This window comes from Hermetia illucens, chromosome 4 (assembly GCF_905115235.1).
Source record: "Hermetia illucens chromosome 4, iHerIll2.2.curated.20191125, whole genome shotgun sequence".
In the NCBI taxonomy this organism is placed as follows: Eukaryota; Metazoa; Arthropoda; class Insecta; order Diptera; family Stratiomyidae; genus Hermetia; species Hermetia illucens.
Window position 1 is genome coordinate 116,619,617 of NC_051852.1, and position 22,763 is coordinate 116,642,379.

A 22,763-nucleotide genomic window follows, 5' to 3' on the forward strand; every position below is an offset into this window, starting at 1 on the left:
TTTCTTTGTTACACCAGTAGTTCGGTTACCTATTGGGGAGCGGACGTCATATGGGCCTAGCATCGCATGCTTCAATTGTCTATGGAGTCATCCGGGTAATTTTTTTTAGGCAGTACTATTCTGTGATATATCAAGCTCGGGCGCTGCAGAGAGTGTGTCTCTCTCGACAGCTTCCCTCATTCACCCTAGCAATTCATGCCACCATAGTCCCTAGATCCCTTCCACTCAAAGTTTATGGGGCGCCAACATCACATCTATATAGTTTCGCGAATGTTTGGAGTAGAACACGTCCTCTCACGTGTATCGATTGGTAGAGAATAGCAGCAGTGTATGTGAACTCCTTTCAACTTCTTCTTGATGGATCCCTACTCCGAGTGCTTTTTAGAAGACGTATTCTCTGGAAATTCATAGTACTGATTGGCCCTTTCGATTTACCGCACATAGTTACATTAATATTTTGCTCACGGAGAAAGTTTTGCGTGGCCTCGCGGTGATTGAGGTTGATTTATCTCGATTTGTGTTGAGCGCGCGTATTGATATTTGAGAGATATGTAGGTATGAGATTCCTTCTTTTTGTGTCCATTTCTTCCCCCTGGAAGTGCGTCAATGAGAGTTTCACCAACAGTTTCTGCTGTCCTCACCTGCTCCATTTTTGGGAATCGATCCCTTTTGTGTCTTGGGGGTTTGCTATAATATGGATTCGATCAACCGTGCACGCAGCTTCTTCGGTTTCTCCTCTCCCGTGTTTTGAGTGGGCGTCACTTGTATTGCCTGGCTTACTTTTTTTCCCGACACCTTTATTCCTTTTTTACCCCGGATCTTGCTGCTTCTGATGAATACTCCGGCGTCTCTTCATAAATGTCCAAGATTTTGTTACCCAGTACAATGAAGGCAGGTCCCGATTGGTTACTGCATCGTACATCGCTCCAGTAGTTGGTGTCATAGTTTCCTCCTTTTCGTATCCTCTCGATTCCCTCTCCCCACTGAGGTAGGGCCACTAATCGCGAGGGCTTATGCTCGAAAGCTTGAGGATCTACGAAAAATCTAGTTCCTTCTGTACGGGCCAGTTCTACTCTCTCCCTTACAATTGTAACATTTAGTGTCCGAAGTTTCGATTACTGAAACACGACCGATATTAGATTTCGACGGCTGGGAGCCCGCTTGCCTATACCAAAAATCATCGCACTGGGTTTCCGAAACCCTACGCCGTAACTTTATTTCAATTCTCCTCCATCATTCCCCAGCTTTCAATACAGAATACTAATCTATAGTGCATTGATTATTTTTTTTTTCAAAGAAAGGTATCACATCAGGGTAATTTAAAAACAATCACACGAATTAGAGCAACTTCAGCGCATTTCACTGCCAGCAATATATGAAAATAGGCCCAACGAAACGAGCAAGCGTCTTCTGTCAAATATGGCACAGCGGTTGCGAATATTTAAAAGGTTTAACGTAAAAATAACAGGATCAAACAGAATGTTCAAATGAAAAGGATCGGAAGAATGTAATGGAGATCAGCGAGAAAGGCTACCAAATCCATAGTAGCCAAACACAATAGAATATGGTCATCGAACAAAAAATCGGGGATTTACAGGTGCAAAAACAGGTAAGTCAAATTAATAGCCTTAACTTAAAATCGGCCCCGCTGCCTGCTGCGCCCACTAGATTTCATTCGGAAATATGTTCGTAATTTTAATTTTCCCTTAATTAAATTTATTAAATATCCATTTTGTCTATAGTGTATTGTATTCAGTGTTAATTAGCAGTGTTACACTCAGAGAAGCGGATAAATTAGTACTCTTCGAAATATCCGCAGAAGAGGAGAACTTTAATAGAACGCTAGGGAAAAGTAAAAACACATCTTATGCTCATTTATTTATTTAATCCCTAGAAAAACCCCGAATATACATACATTTTGTTTTCTAGGTAAAACCCAAAAAACTTTCAGAAAATGGTATATATTTGTCCGTATTAAACTGCTAACTGTTGAAATATCATGGGTTATTAGGGAATTCTCTACAATTATCAGTTTTATGGTATCTTTAGCAAGACCACCATGGGTCAGCTATATTAAATGAATAGGGGTCGACTAACGTCTAAAATTTTAACTTATTTTGAAGGGCGGAGCCCAAACAGATTATGCAAAACATAATCGAAGAAAGTGGTTGGAAGATATGCGCTAATTACCCAAAACTCAAATAGCGATGCGATTCGGTAACTGACGATCTAAGTTGTAAGATGCTGTTAAAGGCTAAAATGCCTCTGCCGTTCGCAAAACATTTCTAAAGATGGCGATGGAAACGCAGGCGGAAAGCTCATAAATTATACCCACGGCTTTAATACGGATACTCGTACGATTAATTAATTTAATTGCTTAGTTTTTTTATTGATCTTCCTCTGGCTAGAGCCTGAGAAAGAAATCCAGCAGGACATATTGGACATTCTTGGTTCAATAAATTCCCGAAGGTCCATCTGGGATTGATTCTTCTACATCCCCACAAACCGATGTTTTTGAGCTGATAACATGTTTGTCAACAGTCATGTATACTACTGAATATTTTCGCCGCTTTGTATGGTATTCCTATTTCCATCTTATGCTCGGGGAGCATATTTTGTAGCCAAAACTTCATTGTCTAGATTGCTTCTCTCGCGTAGATTTCAATTTTACTAGCGTGGCTAGATATTATGGCAAACCCGATGGACTGATGAACCACCATCATACATAATATTCCATAATAGACGGCAAGAATAGACCCCTATATGGTGAAGAACCCTCCTTTTAGTTTTGAACGTATGTACGAACGTACTGTTGGTTATTGTTAGGTTAGTTGGTGCTGCTTTGTTATCAGCTTAATCGCTTGTTAGGTATAAAATGTGGACCGGAGGTATGTGGGATGTCAAATAAAAGGTTCTGAGTAGTACCTCTTCAAATGTTTATTCTGATATTAATTGCAGGGGAATGAGTGGATCATTGAGTATTTGGTAGCCGTTTTGTCCATTTCGGGTTTAACATGTATACCCCGCAGTGGTCTAAAGACTATCCCAACTATCCATGTTTATTACAAATGGCGCCCAATGTGGGATTTAAAAAAGGAAGAATACCTAATCACATAACTCAGTGTTAGCCAACCATGCTATAATTATAGTAGTCATACTATAATTATGGTAATCATACTATCATTAGGTGCATTTTACTCATGTTTACTATAATCCTCAAATTGACTAGAATTTTTCATTCATTGACTATAATTTTCATTCATATTAAACAAAGTATAAAGTATATAAAGTTATTTTTAACAAATTTAAAAAAAAATAATTAAAATTAAAGACCAGGACGACAGATGGTTCCGTCCAGGGCAGAGACAACTCGTCACATGCTTACCGCTGCTCCCAGGGCAGCGTGACTGAAGCGTTTTCTAGGTGTTAAGCAGTCCTTTTTATAATTCGCAAAACACACACACAGAATTATATTGAATGTGAATCGATGACACTTAGACCAAAACTTCTCCAGAGTTAATATTTTTTGTTTAAGGATTGAGAGATCCTAAGTCCCATCTACTTGATGTTGGAACAAATCAAATCAATTATACTTTTTCTAGTTTTTTGGTCCACGGCCTCCTCTTTTTGGGATCAGCACATAAACATGAAGACGGCTAGCGGTTTCGCTCCACAAATAAAAAATTCTAGCTCAAATCAAGTGTGGCGGATTTGCATTCGATTTAATTTACACTCACGTTATGTTGTGCGAATTCAAAAAGGAGTATTTAACACCTGCGGACTTGAGTTCATTACACCTTTCTGAAATAATTTGGGTTGAGATTCAGGGGTAGAAATTCGAACATTATCTCAAGACAACTATCGAGTACCTTTTGAACTACTGTTCTTTCCTAGCACTCTATCTTTATCTGTACAAGTTTCGGAATTGTTGTTAGAGTACTTCCAATTTGAAACTTGAATTTTATTATTCATTATAATGGAAACAGTTGATTTAATTTTGATTTGTTATGCGGGTGAACTGTATGAGCAAAAAGGAAATTAGTAATTATTAACAGGGCTGGTGGTACTAGACAAGTCGATATGCTCTCATACACACACACCGCACCCGTTCGCCTTCAAATGTCAACTCTTTTATACTTTCCTATGTTACTTGTGGTATTTGAGACCAACTATTTTGGGAAAACTATCGTAATGAAAATCGTACAGACCGATTTAAATTTCGTAAAGGTGTTGCTCAGATTCTGTTTTTCTCGAAGTTGGAAGTTAACATGGAATTAAGGGTAGATAAACATTAATTCGACATCAACAACAGTCTAAGGCAAGGGGATGCCCTTTCACGCGTCCTCTTTAACCTGGCCCTGGAGAAAGTGATCCGTGATGCTGAGGTAAATGCAAGAGATTCGATTCTCTTTAAATCCACCCAACTACTGGCCTATCCTGACGATATCTACATCATGGCAAGAACGACCCGAGACGTACAAACTGCCTTCATCCAGATCGAGCAGGCGGCGCGAGATTTCAGGCTACACATCAATGAAGGCAAGACAAAATATATGGTGGCAACGTCAGCACCGAAGACGAATCAACCAACAACATAAAATTGCACTGGCCAAACGGGAAGAATAAAGATAAGAGAATACAACTTTGAGACCGTTGATAATTTTTCCTATCTAGGGTCGAAAATCACAATCCATAAAATCCGCGCACGGTTGTTGGCAGTCAACAAAGCCTATTTCAGCTTACAAAAACTGCTCCACTCGAAACGTCTCACCATAGGCTCAAAGCCCTTACTTTACAAGACGACAAGACAAGGATCTTACCAGACCTCATGTATTCCTCGGAGACCTGGGTTTTTAGCAAGAAAAATTGCTCTCTTTTTTGACTGCGTTCGAGAGATGAATGCTCAGAAGAATTTTTGGTCCCCTACATGAGGATGGACGATTCCGTAGCCTCCATAACGACGAAATCTATGTACGATACCATGACAGCCAGGTTGTGGATAAAATCCGGCTCAATAGGTTACGGTGGGCGAGTCACTTAATCCGTATGGATGAAGATGATCCCACCCGAAAAGTCGAAATATGGGCAATGGGTAGCAAAAGAAGACAAGGCAGACCCTGCCTGAGATGGAACGATGTCGTAGTCCAGGACGCTAGGCAGCTTTTAGGGATATGGAATTAGTGGACCTCGGCGCAAAACCGGGATGTCCGAAGTTCCTTATTAACGGTAACTAAATATCAATATCACACTAAAGTGAGTAGTCTGACATGCTAAATACATATACAGAACGGGCTACGTACAAATGGGGTAGTTCTACACTCAAATATACTCACAGAAGAAGCAAACAAAATCTTTCATACCTTCAGTAAGTATCAAGAACAGACAGTAAAAATTAATAGTTCGATTATTTGCTAAAAGAAGTCGGAATACCGACAGCTGGGCGCTTCAGGTACAACGGTTTTGCATAGAAATTTTTAATTCACATTCGTAGTTAAAAATTCAAAATATTCCTTAACATATCCTAAACTCCGCCGTTCATTTGAGTCCATTTTAAATGAACATGATGTCATACACGTCTTAGATTGCGATAAATTAACGTGCAATACAACATTTTGACGTCTATAACTTTGTTAATAATAGCTGCATTCCCTTCAAACTTTCCAAATGGTGTATTATATTATTATTGATAACTGTGCCTGTATATCTAGGACGAACTTAAGGGGGGTTTATTATAAAATATGTAAAATGCTATTATTAACTTTATTTGAGCGGGTATTTGAAAGGGGGGGACGTATTTTCCGGCCTAGATTTGGTACAGGTGCACCGGTCCGAATTTTCTTAAATTTTTCGTTTGAATAGGACCTATCAATATCAGAAATAAAATTAGTTTCGATAAGTACTAATCAGGGCCTTTCATTTGACACTCCACGAGACCATATTCTGTGTATAAAAATTTTACACCTTCCATATGTGTGGGGAGCCCTCTTAAATTCACAATTCAGAAAATGCTGTATAACCACATATTCTCCCTACTTTTCGTGACAATAGCCTCAACCGTTTTCGAATAAATTCGTCGCTTTTTTGTCTATAAAACCCCCCCTTCTTATCGAAAGGAAAATCGAAGGATTAAATACTTCATTTTTATGTATTCAATAAGCCTGCCAAGTTTCTAAAACATCGGTTCAGTAGTTTTCCAGTAGTTTTGGTCCTCGGTTTCAAAAATATCATTTGTAGAAAAACGTGTTTAAAGTTTTGAAATCAAGTCGTTTACGGAACGAATTCTTCTCTTTCAATGTTAATATCTGAGTCAATTTTATCTAAAATGAAATTGCGAGGACGTAGTCTCAGATGCTGTATTTAAAAAATGCAGAAAATAAAGAGCTGGGTTTGCGACAAATTTTATATATATATAAATTAATTGCCTAATTGCCTAATTATTCAAAATACTTTATATAACCCTATAAAAAACCTGTGAATATTGTTTTGGTGGCAGAATAAAGTGTTTTGAAAAACCAACAAAAACTGCCACCCAGATTTTTACATATATATATTGTTCATAGTAAAATGAATTACAAATTTCAAGTGTAATCGTATAAGCTGAGTTTTGGCCGCTTATTAGATTATTACTTAAGATAGTACCTTTGTGTAATTTAAATTAATATTTACATTTTCTAACAATAAAGTCGCGCTAACTATTTTTATCACACCTGGTGCTTATTGCAACGTGTTCTACCTACTAGCCAAATACCATTGTTATGGACAGTAAATCATAGCCACTGAAAGCTTGCCTACTTTTTGTGAAATAGATTCAACCTAAATGAATCCGTACACTATTTAATTATTTACCAGTTTATCGTATCTGATATGCATACCATGTTCATTTATGCATATGCATGATGATGGAATTGCTTTTTATCAGAACAAGTTCAATTTTATGATGGTTTTGCAATCCATGGTTTGAATGTCATAACAATTAAGTCCCAATATGTAATGTATCTACTAATTATTAATCCATATTTTCTCATAAAGAATGTTAAGGCTGTATTTTATTATATTTGTCATGTTTATCAGAATGTCCTTCCATTATTTCGTTTCCCAATCGTTCAATTGCTCGATATATGTATGCCCGATAATAACAAAGCGGGTAGAAAAAAACCATAAACCGGCAAAGATCTCTTCACTTTTGCTTCCGATAATGACCTTAACAATATGTACAGAGCATGCACGTAATGTAATTAGTCTATCATATCTGTTACATTTTATCAGACTTGATAGGTACGGTTGATGCTATTACCACACGGAAAGCCGGGTAAAAATGGCAAAAGCTTGCTTAGAAAAATTTAAGATCTTTTTCTTACATTTTGGGTAGGAGAATAAAAGGGGGGGTTATCAAATAAAACAGATTTCTACAATATTTTTTTTTTCTTTATTGAGGAGCTGTGGTACACAAATCAATTTTTTTCAGATATTTTAAGGGTGGATCAGTTCCTTTATGAATGCGAGACATGTGTTCAGCATTTTCCTTCGTGGTTACGTATACTCTTTTGTACCCCATCGTATTTACCTACTATCAAACCAAAACCCTGATGATTTGGCTTCATAGTATGATTTTTTAAAGTCCTTAATTGTATTGTTTTTGTCTCCGCTTTCGAGATCTACTATGACTTTCACCCACGTCCTCCGAAATCACCTAGACGTCCCAACCCAATTAGCTGTTTCCCAATAGCATATAGCTTTTGAGATTCCTTGTACCCCAATATCCTAGTCAGCCTGCATCCTCATTTTGTGAAATTAAATTTAAGAGTACTTTCTTCAATAAAATATTTCCAAGAAAATTTCTCTCCTCTGTTCATTACAAATTCCGCTCAGGGTTCCTTTGAACCATCGTAATACCCCAAAAGTCTTGTCATTTTTGTAGCAGTAATTTCCAGTCCAACTTTCTTTTGATTGTCATTCTTTGCCAGCCTGCGGAATGACAATTCTTCTCTTTCCTTTTCCTCCTTTTCTTTCCTTGTCGGGAGAAGGAAGCTGAGTAAGAAGATTCACAGCTAGGCTATAGTTCTGGCCATCTACAATATTTGACTTTCAGTCGATATCTTCAGTTTAAACTAAGAAGACTGAGCTTTGACGGTTTGCACTTGCAACAAAAATACTTCACCTCTTTGAGCTGTAGAAATTTTAGGGAGCAGATATTTAGCTAGATAACGTGGGTTTGAAACTAAGACCATCCCCAATATGTCGTGCTTTTTCGATTCTGGCAAGTCGAGCATGAAAGAATAGACTTCCTCCATGAAAATTGGGAATGCGTAGTCACCTCTATTTGTTAGAGCAATATTGAGTTAGGTCCATTACCTACGCAGTGGGATACACTTAGCCTAGCTTCCCTGCATCAACTTAAAGAATCAGAAGCATCAATTTCCAAGTAGAAATTTTAGACATAGGGATCAATTAAATATATATAGGCATATAAATCAATTTGGTATTTTAGTTTTTTTCACAATGGCTACGTGAAATCATGATTTTAAAAATTCGAATCGCGCATGCTGAATTCCTGACCTGAATAGCAGCTTTACTAACCTTAAGCACTGCAGAGGCACGCCAAATTTCCTTTCCCGATAATATGTGGGCCCTTATTGTCGTTGGTCTGGATTCGAATCCCAGTCGTTTTCATAGCATTAAGGGTGATAGTAATGAAATTGAAGCACAGTCTCACTGAGGTTGTACACCCAAGTAAAGCAACAAATTATCAAAGTTTCATTTTGTGTTATCAAAATATTGCAACCGGTGCGTGCTAGAAAAACACCTATCATATAATTGAGAACATGTCAACGGGCTCATCAATGAGGAGGCACTAGTTTTCCTAGTAGTAGGTTATACAGCACGTACCGGTAAAAGGATTCTAGGCCATACAACGTCGTTTGTTCTCCACTTCCCTGACCGACTCATTCTCAGCCTCATTGCTTTATAACCAAATATGGCCTAGAAATTAAAATATCCACACCTTTTTGGGAAAGTTTTATCTTCACTGGCTTATTGGTTTTACCTAAGTACCTTCATAACCTGGCTGGTGTAACATTTTGGTTGGTCTTATGGTTCCTTTGCCCAGTCTCTCAATTTTCCCTGCTGCTCTACCGTATTTTAAACTTCTTATCGAAATTAAACTTCTTTGTCATGCTACTTCTTTGTGTCGATAATTCGAGATACCACCTAGAAACAATATTAATCTCCCCTCGATTTAGGAAGCTCATCTCGTCAGTGGCACCCGCAGACATTATGAAGATTGTCCTCCTTGCTTGCATCCGTATGTGAACATGGAGAGAAGTCAATCCCAGTAGAACTAGACGATATGCCAATGTTTTCATTGGCCGCCCGCGCGTCTATACACGTATATACATCCTGAAGTTTCTGGAGCCAAGCGTTGATGGCCTCATGGACAGTAAAGAGCGGCATTTCTCGTAAAGCCTTCACTACACTCGCATTTAAACCACAACGTGAGCACAGTTGATAGCCCCGTAAAGTAAATTAGAACAATCAGGAGTCCATTCAGTTGCCGAGATAAAATCAGGAATATGCTGTGTCAGAATTGGATTCGCTTTGCCTCGTGTGCGGGCGCTGAAGTTCGTAAAAAGCCCCAATTTCGCCCGGCGAATAAGGTATCTTTTATGTGTTCTGGCATTTTCGCTTTCGCTTCGTAAGAACTGCGTTTAGACACACCTATTTCGATTCCTAGTCGCTTCTGGTGACGTAAAGGATTGCGACGAATGCGTTCACAGACAACGTGTACAACATTCGGCCATCGAGCACAATGCGGACGCCCCTCTCGGCCCCTGTCTTTCAGGTCAGCTGCTTCTCTGTACCTCGCTGATGTACGAACCGAACGAAAATGTTCAGTCATCAGCAATTTATTTAAGAACTTACAGATTTCTTTCGGGCGCAAACCACACGTGTGCAATGGAATAATCACTATTCTTTTCTCTTGATTCCCGAACTTGATCGTGTAGGTTCGATAGAATTACCAGCTCGCAAAATCTGAAACTCGGCTGGCAAGGGGGGAGGGGCATCTAGAGTAGAGAGTACATGCCCCCTCGTTTAGCAGTGTCACCATTTTATGGTCTACAATTTCTCTCGATATCAATGAACTGACACAACTTACTACTATTCTATGCATATCCAGCGTTGTTTTTTCGGTGTTCATCTCCATTTTTACCCTGCCATGGACCTGCAAACCATGAAAACCCTTCTAGCTTTCCGAAGTAAATACTTGACATGCATTTTCCAGAGTATGGGTTATATACAGTTGCGGTGACTGCGAAAATCGAAAGAATTTTTATTGAATATTCTTTTATTACACTATCGAGAGAATATTCCCAGTACCCCCCAAATTCCCCCAAAATTACGGTGGTTCACGCCCATGGTACCTAGGCCCCTTACTATTAATAAAATATTAAATTCATTCTACAGCAATAAATGCAATAATATAGGTTCCAATATGGAGCATCATAGTAGAAAGTTTGGTGGAGATCCTACTGTTATCAATAAAGTCATAGTAGGTCTTTCGCTTCTTTCGCTCCAAATTACTACTCCCCAAGAGATGAAATGTCAGTACCACATCGAATTCAATATCGGGTATGTTCAAAGTGTATTCATTACGAGCTTTGTATAAACTGAAACATCGTGCGTCCGAATATCCTCAAATACAAAATCAACAAAAGCATTCATATTTGAAGCGATGAGCCGATTATAAGCAAAAGTAGTTCTCGTAGCTGAAGGTCCCGGTTCAAGTCTTACTGGTGGCAGACGAATTTGTATCTAAAATGTGGAAATAGAATATTATCAACTTTACTTACGAGGATTTGGGATGTCTGTTGAGGCTTTGGTTTTATATAGATTCAGACACTTGGATAGGTTCTGAGAACGAGACCTATTCGACTTTATGGTGCCTACATTTTGGCTCCTAGCTCTCTCATCTTCCAGCTGATATGAAAAACAAGAACAGTTCCGATAAGCACTAATTGAGCCCTTTCATTTTGTACACATGATTATATTCTGATAATAAGTTTATTAATGCGGAGGAGCCTATTACAGCGCTAATAGCTAAGCTGAAAGGAAGTATTTTTATTGCGAAGAATAGTAACCGCTCTGTTTCCACAGCAAAACAAATGCACTATTGCGACCAAAAAGATACTCTCCAAATGACATTCTAAGTAGCTTTTAGCATTGCCTGCCAAAAGTTAGGGGCTTAGAAAGAACTCGGGCTGGACGGAATACCGAGCATGGCATTGAAGGTGGCGATAAAAGCAACATCGCGGTGGTTCATTTCCATGTTCAATGCCTATTTGCAAAGAGGCATCTTTCGGATTCAGTCGAAAAAGTGGCACACCGCCTGGTGAGCCATCGTCTTAATGTTGTTGGAGCACATTATAGGCAACACGCTGTTCTTAATTGTAGAGGATATAGGGGAGTGTCCACACAACAGTACGTTTTTCGCGCTGGCCGGTTAACAGTGGACTCTATCAACGCAGTTATAGCGTAGTCAATCTGACAGAGGAAGCAATGGCAGGTATAAGGTGGAAGAGCGGTACCAAAAAATACTGTGCTTCTGTGCACCCGCGATTTGAGAAATACTTTCAATTCAGTGCAATTGAAAAAAGCAGGGAAAGTTGTCAATGCGCTAATTGTCATGATGTCCCATATTGGAGACTCCAAACAACCGAGTTACCCGGTAAGACTTTAACCCGGCCCAAGATGTAATGTCTATAGATAGCCGCTGAGGAGAGGTAGTTTTGGTGGGCTCCACGCTTTAACTTTCAATGTTTTCCAGCTCTATAAAAAATGCAGACTGACAGAAAGACAGACGCGATCATCATCATCAACGGCGCAACAACCGGTATCCGGTCTAGGCCTGCCTTAATAACGAACTCCAGACATCCCGGTTGCCCCGAGGTCCTCAAATTTGATATTCCTAAAAGCTGTCTGGCGTCCTGGCCTACGCTATCGCTCCATCTGAGGCAGGGTTTGCCTCGTCTTTTTTTTCTACCACAGATATTGCCCTTATAGACTTTCCGGGTGGGATCATCCTCATCCATACGGATTAAGCGACCCGCCCACCGTAACCTATTGAGCCGGATTTTATCCACAACCGGACGGCCATGGTATCGCTCATAGATTTCGTCATTGTATAGGCTACGGAGACGAGACGATCATATATTTAATAAGTGGTAGGGACCGTTACCTATTCAGTAGACAGTTTGGCTTCCGGAAGGTTCGGCAGCGGTTGATGATACCGAATTGCGGGTGAGGCTATCTGTGCGATCATATATTGGTTTCAAGATTTTAGGTTGAAACTTGCCGAACACCAAACGGAGTTGGTACTTTTTAAAAAACGGCGAAAAAAAAATTGTTAAGATCTACATCGGTGCACATATTGTCCGCCCTCAGCCATCTCTGTCATACTTGGTAGTAACATTCGATTCCAAGCTGACCCCAACCCTACCCAAACCGTACTGGGCAGAATGCGGCGACTATCAGCTCAACACTAGCAAGGGTGCTTCGGCATATAGGTGGCCAGAAGCACAACCGACCATTACTTTTATCGCGTCATCAACTATGTTAATTTTGACGTGACACCAGTGTGGACATAAGCAGTAAAAATCGTAGACAGCTTCAACTGCTGTGCAAACATGCTCCGCCTACCAGACAACATCGTATGAGGCAACATGCGATGAAGCAAACGGCTTGTACGGAAAGCTGGAGGCGAGTCTTAGTAGCATACTGAGTGGGTACAGAAAGTAGGTTTAGAGTCTTTCACTTCTCGCCCGCAATATTCGTACTGTGAATCGTGCACTACTTAATGTGATCGAATGTCGATGCCAAATACGTTTCAAGATAAATGCAGGTTGAAGGATGGCAAACCAAAGAGCTGTTTAAGTGACTGGTAAAAAAATTTTTTTCACCTTTTGGTTTCTAACAAAGAAAAACGTGTTCACATCCCACGGGTCGAGGCAGACGAGAGCGATTAATTTTTCTCGAGGCCCGTTTGTTGCAACCAACGGAGCTTTCACCGCTGGCTTTCCCCTCTCGTGGCGAGTTCGAATAAGCCACGGAGAGCGCTGGCGGTGTCATCTATCTGCTCGCATTAACAACATTCGAAATAAATTTCGATTGTTGTTAACCCTGCTGCGCAACATAGGTTCGGTTTGGATGAATCGCTATATTGTCCAACATGTAAAGGTGCAGCAGAAGATGCAGAACACCTATTCTTCGTCTGCCCAAAGAGAAACCTCGAGAAAGAACTGGGATCTCCCTTAACGGTGGAAAATCTGGAAATCGAATACCGCGTGGACAGTAGCAGTTGCCGCGGTGAAATCAACTTACCAACGGTTAAAAGAAGGAGAAGCTGAACGGAGGCGTAGAAGTGAATGTAATGTAATTAAAACAAAACAGTAGCAGCTAATCCATAAACAGTTAATAACTGAACGGCCCTGCGAACCAATACAAGAACCTCACGGAAAGAATATGGAAAAAAATATGGGAGATTTTAGCCGATAAGAGTCCGACATGTGTGTCCGGATAGCTCAGTGGTTAGAGCACTAGGCTGTCATGCGGAAGGACGCGGTTCAAATCTCAGTGGTGGCAGTGGAATTTGCATCGTGATTTGACGTCGGATACCAGTCGACTCAGCTGTGAATGAGTACCTGAGTCAAATCAGGGTAATAATCTCGGGCGACCGCAATGCTGACCACATTGCCTCCTAGTGTACCGTTACGGTCATGAATGAAGTGCTCTAACACACTTCAAGGCCCTGATCCAATATGGATTGTTGCGCCAACGATTATTATTATTATTATTAAGAGTCCGACATGTACGTCTCAATTCTAGATGCGTATCCATTAAGGATTCTTTCCAGCTAAAAAGAAAAGGCAGACAGATAGACTGAATAATTTTAATAAAAAACCCTAAAAAAGTAGATTTTAATGTCGGGAATTAATTCTCAAACTTGAAAATTGTATTGCAAAATATCTTCACCATGTGTTTCGTAAATTGTTTATTTTATTAAATGATTAACTTATTTTATTGCCGTTAAATATCTGCTATTTTGCGTCTCTATCCAGAACGGATTATCTATCGTTATAATTTACCCTTTATCGCAGTATCAAATGTTTTGCAACCTGTCGTAATGCTTAATATTTACAATTCCTGCCCTGGGCGATACTCGAATTATTCAACTACACAAAGAGCCAATCTACGATGTAGATTTAATTAATGAAATATTCTTTTTACTCTTGTTTCCCCTAGACTTGGTGTGTTCACTGATAAGGTGCAACCATCTAAGGTGACAAAGCTCGATAAAATGACCTTAACCATGTCATCTTTGATAATTTACAAGAAGGAAGATAACATTTTGTCTATCATATCTTTACAATTGATATATAAATAGTTTTTTAACAGTTCGAATTCAGGTTTTTTGGGTTGAGAGTGTTGTGCGAAAATGTTTAAAATTCTCGTCTCTCTTTTATTTCTATTGCCGCTGGTTTTGAGTATGTTTTGAATTTGAGTGTTTATCTTAAGGAGCCCGTCGTTCTTTTCTTTGCTATGTAAATCATTTTCATTGATAATTCTAATTTTTGATAAAATGTAAATACGTAGATTGAAACATGTATATACACATCCGCTGTACTTTAATTTATTTTATGCTCAATTTATTTAATTAAGTGTGTGTGGATTACCTAGATGAAATCATATAAAATAAAAAAAATTAATGAATAATAAAATTTATTTAATAAAAAGTGATGATTTACTAATTAGCACCAATATGTATCGAACAGAAATTTGTTACGGTTTTTTCGGGGCCCCTTAATTTAATCAGATAAATATTCAAACATTTAATTTTTCTTCATCTCGATTGTAGCCGAAAGCGATTTCCGCGGAGAAAACACTACAGAAAGTGATGATGAAATGGCATCAATACCCGATATCAATGGAGAGTTTTATCAAATCAATTTAACTGAGCGAGAAAATGCCTACGTGAAATCTTTCAAATCAGATTACAGGGTCGACTTCTACGTCCTTACGCGGCATTATTCTGGCAAGGATAAACGTTTGATAGTTGGGGATACATACTCCTTGGAAAGAAGCTACTTCAACCCGAAAAACCCGACGAGAATTATAGTGCACGGATGGAGAGCAAATAAGAATTCGTTTATTAATCAAGTTCTGCCCATTGCGTATCTCCGCAAAGGAGAGTACAATGTGATTGTTGTGGACTGGAGTGATGCAGTTAACACATTCGATTATTTCGCGGCTCGAAAGCGAATCGGACAAGCTGGCAAAAAAGTGGCGAAATTGATAGATTTCTTAAGTGAATATGGGAATACCGATCCCAGTACAATCTATTTGATTGGGCACAGTTTAGGAGTTCATATGTGCGCGATTGCGGCACGAAATGTTCGTTCTGGACGTGTTGGGGTAATCATATCCTTAGATGCTGCTCTGCCATTGTTTGCTTCAAACGACCAAGACCGCATTAGCTCATCGGATGCTAAATATGTTTTGAGCATTCATACGAATGGAGGAAAGCTAGGAATTCATGAACCAGTTGGTCATGCTTCGTTCTACCCAAATTGGGGTAAAAGACAACCAGGATGCGGTGCTGATCCCCTATCCAGCTGTTCACATCGCAGAAGTGTTGAATATTTCTCAGAGTCTTTAACGAATTATCAGAATAATTTTGTGTCACGGAAATGCTCTAGCTTTCATGAAGTTTTAAGTAAAAGATGCTGGAATGGTGGCGAAATTGCTTATATGGGCGGAGATCCTATTAATTTTGATTATAAGGGCGTGTATTATTTAAAAACAAATTCACGGCAACCGTTTAGTACGGGAGCCATACCGTAAGTAATTGTTAATATTTAAGAGTCCTATTTAATCGAGCATTGGTATATTATCAACTATCTGTAAATACCGTAATAGCGATAATAACATAGATATTTATATGTACATATGTATATGGAATAAATGTCCAATTCAAAGTAAAGTGTAGTTATTTTATCAAAAGTAAGAAATTGATTCATTGGGTAAATTTTGACGTCCTTTAATCGAATTATTTTAGAAAAAGGGTTAAAGCTGATGAGTTTGTTCAACTTCCACCTTTCTCCATTTCATTTTCCAACATATTATCGTTATACTTAATGTTTTTCAAGTGATACACCTGCAGTAACGTAGTAGTACGATAGAGTGAGGCTTGAAACACTTTTGTAATGATGGTATCGAGGCTTCCCACAATGCTCGTTGTCCTCGACTTTAGCAAGAGTTTTAGCAATACAAGCTGGATTTTTTAGGGTTAAGGTAGTGAAGGTGGTAGAACTGCAAGGAATGCTGCTTTTCCTCTTATGGTAGTGCTAATTTATTCTGAAAAGCTTGCCTGAAGTAAGCGTGAATCTTATGTCGAATTAATGTTCACCATGTCCGTTGGGGGGGCCTACATGACCTGGGACGGCCAGAATGAGGAATATGTCAATAGTGGCAGTGTTATATATCAACAGAGACATCTGATCCAGAAGAGAGGGAGGCTTGCTATGAGCAAATGAGTGCAGTCCATAAAAGTGTTCCTAAAGGTTGAAAACCATTGTGACATCAGAAAATATCTTGCATGATGGGGAAACATGGTCCCCATGACGACAATGATGCGACTTTCTGTAGCTGCATTGCTCGAGTGCAGAGGCTGCCTGGTTGAATTTCAAGTTAGCGCTAATATGCATCTAATCACATCATCCACATGGCGAGCAGCAATAAATCTAGGAATTTACTTTTGGATGTGCAACACAAAAAAAATGCTGACCTCTGCCAGAAGCGAGATCTTCATTATGTACGCCGATTCTTGCAAGAGTGGAAATCTTCGAACCCCGCAGTTATAAATGTTTCGTTTACGAGACCTGGCAATCATTTGGAAGTGGAAAAATTAATTTTTGTTTAGAAATGGTTGGTCCTGAACCCGCTATCTACTTAATGGCAGGTCACATCGGAGAAAAACTAATCTAATATAATTAATTGATGACGTTCTACGTGTTACTTAGTACGGAGGATGCGAAGGCCTTCTTTGGATCATAACACCTTTCTCCAAACGTCTACGCTACATCTGTGTGATTTCTCATCTCGCCACAAACCTCGGTCAAATAGTTTATGATTTGGAAACACAACCAGAATGGGACTGAAGATAAACATCAATAAAACCAATGTTCTACATTACGGGCAGAACGTCAAGGGTGTCGTCAATTTATCTATCTTAATAGCCGACGGCGGTACCGAGCTCGATGTCATGGAAGCACTTGTTGGACTATAACCCAAAGGCTCCCGTTAGCACCTCATTCTGGACCAAGAAAGGCTTGAACAATGATCTACATATGTCGGCTAGTTATGTGTTGATTAGAAGCCGAAAGTAGTAGTGGTTAGGTTACACTTTAAGTGAAAGCTACAACTACATTACTGGCTATGTCATGCAATGGAAATTACTATTCCCAAGAGACCGACAAGTTGCCATAGAAACTCATGGTGCTGAACAATAGAGGCGGAGTTTACGTTTTTCGAGAAGATTTGGAGAGAGCTGCAGCGAATTTCGATAAAGTAGAAATGATGCCGCATACACATGCACCACTCAGGGCATATGACCACCATATGCATATATGTATATTATAGCTGTATTTTCTGTTTTTTTCTGAGGAGGTTGTAATCTCCAAAAGACACTTGGTTTGACATGCCAGTGTGTGGGGGTTTTGCCCATTGAGACCAACCCGCCTCTGTCTCTGCCTCGTGCAACCACCATTAGGGATTTCATCACGGAGTAGAACTTGCTTACATTTGCTTGGTCTCCTTTCTTCCATGCATGGCGGTCACAAACGCGCCTTGCTGACCTTTTTCACATTGATGAGACCATGGAGTTGATGATAAACGGACTCTGACTCGTTCCATTATGATTCTATAGGCATTTCCCCCATGGATTTTATGTCCGCCTTCGAGCAGACCTCTTTAAAATATTCCCTGTTGCTCCGTTGGATGACCAGCTTGAGGTTCTTGCAGAGTTCATTATTGGTATGCTCCCTTGCCACCGAATGCTACCTACCGTCTGCTGAGTCCTTCGTCTGGTTCGGGGCCAGTCGATCGAATACTAGCCATTTCACTATTTTGTTGAAATAGTTGAATTTTCTACTGGAGAGTGTACATCTCCTAGGCACTTTTAAGTATGCACGCGTGAAATGCTCTGATGATGCATTAGGTTAGATGAAGAGCCTCTAGCCGTGGGGAGCTCATCCATCCCAGTTAGATATATTTTGTCGTTCTTGTCAGTTTTGGTGCGCGGCAGATCTATAATTGAGCCGGATCCCCTTTCCGATAGGTGTTTACATCACCTTCGTTTGCTTGTTCTTCATTCAACTGAGTAAATGTTTCTAATAAGCTGCGGGCTATCGTGTTAGTTGCTATTTTTTTCCTACTCGAGGACCCACGCAAGTCACCTACGATCACATTTGGAATTCATACCCTTGAGTTTAGAACAAGGTTTCGCTGGTGCATGCCTTCGCGAAGTGCGAAACTATGAGGGGGAGGATAGGGGGATGGGAATGGGAATGGGATCTGTTCTCTTAAACGACAAACAACCTATCCAACTAGTACTTTTCTAACGCCAAACAATTTTGTGCTGTCTCCGCTGGTAGTCACATTGTGGGCATTTGAATGTCGGCATAGGTTTTCCTCAAATTCATTCAATTAAATCCAAATACAAAAGTTGGGAAGGTTGGAGATTACAATTGTTTCTGGCGGAATTAGCATTTTTGCTTTTTTTCGCCTGTTTTTCCATAGCCTTGGTATATTCATCGTTCTCATTTCTCTTGAGTTTCGCTTCGCTAGGCGACACGCCCACATTTGGCACATTCCGAACTTTTAGTTGTTTTTGTTGGAACAACCGAAATGCTTTTTTTGCATTTAGGTGCCTGCTAACTGTCTGTAGGTTCCTCCTCTTTGTATAGTACTCTTTTCAACAGTTCTTCCAAATTAGGGCTCTGTTCTCGGTGACGCTTGTCAGGATTGTTCGTTTTACTCACTGTTTCACTCTGAACATCTTTAGATGTCGAAGTTGAAGTGCTCTTTGAGAATGGATCTATTGTCTTCGTCAGCGAGTAATCTCTTTCGACCCATCATTCTTCGCTGTTGGTAGAGATGTGCTGCAAAATCATTTGTAGAATTTGATGTCGCCACCACCGAGGTACTGGAGTCGAGGGATACCGACGCGACGGGCAGAAACCCCTTGCACAGTCCCAAAAACAGCGGATACTGGAGCTCCTCCACCGCAACTCAAACGAAGACGCCCTTGATGTTTTTAAAGGGTTTTCTAAAAACAATTGAAAGAATTGGAATAGATCTGATGAACTCAGTATAATCCCCAATGAAAACGAAAAATTTTCTACTTTATCAGACGATCAAACACTGATTTTATTTTCGGAAATTTTGTAATCCTAGGATGGATTTAGAGGGGATTATCCATCAAAGTATTAAAATACTATTATAAACCCTATTTGAACGGTCTGGAATGTATTTTGAGGCCATGTTGCTATTTTTTAATAGATTTTAAGACTAGATAGTTTCTGAGAATGAGTTCTGTCCCACTTTAAATTCTTAGTTCTTAACCACTCCCTCTCCTTACTTTTCAACCGATGTCAGATTTACTTCATCAAACATTAATCGAAACCATTTTTTTCATTTTAGACAAAATTTCAAAAACTTTTGACTTACATGCTTCGTCAGCGTTTATTTGGAAATATGACTACACTTAGTCCTAATATTTGAGTATTAAAAGTTTTAGCCACTGATGCTTATACGGTTGAACAACCAGCAGAACCTTTTTTCTGAACTATACTGAAATCAATAGATTTCAGGCTAGGTAAGGCAAATGGTCCGTTCGGAAAATCTTCGTAAATCTTGAGTTCAGAGATGTGGAGAATAACCTCTGTTTAAAGGGGTCATCCCGTGTGAAGGTCATTCTTTTTTCGGCCATAGATTTATTAATATCTTAAGCGTGTATGGTAATTTTTCCACCCGGATCGCAAAGTTAGTTATTGGAATATGGGGCAAGTACAGACTTAACTACCGTCCACAAACTAGGATTATTAAAAAATATTAAAAGCTAAATTTTTGGGGCCGTGTTAAACTTTTTTTTGTGAATTTTGGTGTTTTTTCACGGTTTCTTCAATGAATAAATGAATAAAAAAAACTACTGAACGAATCGCAATTCGCAAGTCGTGAAAATTTCAAAGAATTTCGTTGGATAGATTTTGGGCTATGGTGGCAGCCGATTTTCAGCATGCAGTTTCGAGAAAAACGCATTTAAAAAGTAGAATGTGATTTTTAGCCATAAAAGCTTAACTGACCATTAATCTGCTATACCTAATCCATAAACCTTAGGTTTCTTGAAGAAACACATGTACAGCCTTGGCTGCAATTCTTGTCTTTTTAGCGAAGTCATTGCAACATCATTCGGACCGATAAATACGAGCTTTATTACTGCGATCGACATAAATCTGGCATGTGACTTATCACGTGTTTAACACTATAATTTCCGAACGACTCCAAATATCAAAAAACCACTTTGCCCATATATTCTACACTATATCTAGATATAATTGATGGAAAAAAAATCGATTCTGCGAATCCGACATACGGGATGACCCCCTTAAGAGAATAGGTATATCATTGACATTTTCAATCAGCAAAATATGTGATAAATAGAAATATCTGGGATCGATAATGCTAAGGGTACTGATGGTAGTCTAACCATTAACAGTCGTAAACAGTCTCAATGGTCGAGGGTTCTAGAATTTAGGTAGTGGGCCATTCTTCCAGTCGGATTACTTTGCAGGATTTTGATTTATTCATCCATACCTTCCCTAAATGCTTTAACTGTAATGACAGTAATGCGCAAACCTAGATATAAAAAATCAATAGTTGATTAACTGCTTGGAAAGTTACTTTCTCCAATTACATGCTCGTTTCATTCAAGTTCTTGAAAGTGTTCTGTACAAATGTCCTGGAGTTTTATCATAATTGTGCTATTATTACCGTTTACTTCGAGTAAGTTTAATGTTTTCATAATTAGCATAGATGGTATATAAATTGGCGTTTGTACTATTATAAAATTAGAGTTTTAGTTACTCCTTTCAAATTGATTTTGCATAGCACATGAAAGGTAGATAGATTCTGTGGGCAAGTAAGGGAGGTAGTGGAGATACTGAACCATTATGTTTGCTAGATATTTGAATGGATTCTTTCCACTTAATCGTCTAATTGTTAAAATACTTGAGATTCAACTTATGGGCCAAATCGAGCAAAACAGAATAATTTCACTTTCTTCTTACAGAAAAAGTATATTCTCAGGAGAGGGATGATAGCTACAACTATGAAGAATTAGTATCTGTACCTGATGTCAATGGAAGATTCTATAAAATCAATATTACCCAACGTGAACTAGAATATGCGAGAAGCTACAAATCTGCTTACAGGATAAATTTTTATATTCACACGCGCCAGTCTCCTGAAGAGGGAAAGCTTATCCTCATTGGAGACAAAAACTCACTGAAAAATTCAAATTTCAACCCAAAACATCCAACGAAAATCGTGGCACATGGCTGGATGGGAAACATCAACTCCATTGTCAACCAAGCGTTACTTGCAGCTTACCTTAAAAAAGGCGAATACAATATAATTATCATTGACTGGAGTGATGCAGCGAAAACCGTTGATTATTTCTCGGCTCGAAAACGTATCGGTAAAGCGGGTAGAAAAGTTGCCAAACTAATCGACTTTTTGAGTACTCATGGAGAAACTCCCCCAAGCTCAATTTATCTGATTGGACATAGTCTAGGTGCTCATATGTGTGGAGTTACAGCGAGGCGTATACGATCTGGTCGAATTGGAGTCCTTATTTCGTTGGATGCCGCCTTGCCACTTTTTTTGCCATATCACAAGGATCGAATCACCTCTTCGGTGGCTGATTATGTCCTTAGTATTCACACAAATGGAGGAAGACTTGGAATTCATGAACCAATTGGTCATGCGGCGTTTTATCCCAATTGGGGTAAAACTCAGCCTGGATGCGGGTTTGACCCTTTCGCTAGTTGTTCACATCGGAGATGTGTTGAGTTATTGGCAGAATCGATCGTGGATATAAATAATATTTTTGTGGCGCGCAAATGTGTGAGCTTCAAAGATATCCTGAAAGAAAGCTGTCAAGGTAAAGGAGAGTATGCCATTTTGGGTGGTGATCCTTTGAACACAACGTATAAGGGAATATTTTATTTAAAAACCAATTCACAACAACCGTATGGTCTTGGAAAGATACGCTAATAAATGTTTGCTTTTAAGAAATAAAAATAACCTTGTGGGATATATCGGATGAGTTTCATTATCAAGTTATCAAAAAGTTCGAACTTATACAATACTTGCTTCCGTTATTTTATGTTTTGATGGATATAACTGGAAGTCAACTCCTGAAAGTCTAAATGACACTTGGCTACCTCCATTAATAAAAGACATCGTAAAGCTAAAATATTTTAAGGAGGAGGCTCCGTGTCTATATTGAACTTGACATGCATGACTGCCATGCACTATACTCATAATGGCTATAGGAACTCTTACCAGCTCATACGGGTTGGTTGTTCCCGCATGCTTTAGAGAAAGATGATTTTACTAGAGGTTTAGTGGGCAACCCGGAAGGAATGATG

General features: G+C 39.2%; 2 protein-coding genes across 2 annotated transcripts; both read left to right on the forward strand.

The window, feature by feature from the left end:
* The first annotated feature begins 14,430 nt into the window (after positions 1 to 14,430).
* LOC119654859 (lipoprotein lipase-like) lies at positions 14,431 to 15,978 on the forward strand. The gene is made up of 2 exons (XM_038060444.1): positions 14,431 to 14,537; positions 14,909 to 15,978. The coding sequence occupies exons 1-2, from the start codon at positions 14,489 to 14,491 to the stop codon at positions 15,892 to 15,894; spliced, it is 1,035 nt and encodes a 344-aa protein (XP_037916372.1). The 5' UTR covers positions 14,431 to 14,488; the 3' UTR covers positions 15,895 to 15,978.
* Positions 15,979 to 21,042: 5,064 nt separating this feature from the next.
* On the forward strand, positions 21,043 to 22,386 carry LOC119654033 (endothelial lipase-like). The gene is made up of 2 exons (XM_038059195.1): positions 21,043 to 21,114; positions 21,401 to 22,386. Exons 1-2 carry the CDS (start codon positions 21,066 to 21,068, stop codon positions 22,384 to 22,386), a joined length of 1,035 nt encoding a protein of 344 aa, XP_037915123.1. The 5' UTR covers positions 21,043 to 21,065.
* The last annotated feature ends 377 nt before the right edge of the window (positions 22,387 to 22,763 follow it).

Coding starts and splice junctions, on each gene's coding strand:
- LOC119654033 (XM_038059195.1), top strand. CDS start 21,066: ATGTCCTGGAGTTTTATCATAATTGTGCTATTATTACCGTTTACTTCG. Junction 21,115..21,400: donor ATTATTACCGTTTACTTCGA/GTAAGTTTAATG, acceptor TTCTTCTTACAG/AAAAAGTATATTCTCAGGAG.
- LOC119654859 (XM_038060444.1), top strand. CDS start 14,489: ATGTTTAAAATTCTCGTCTCTCTTTTATTTCTATTGCCGCTGGTTTTG. Junction 14,538..14,908: donor TCTATTGCCGCTGGTTTTGA/GTATGTTTTGAA, acceptor TCTCGATTGTAG/CCGAAAGCGATTTCCGCGGA.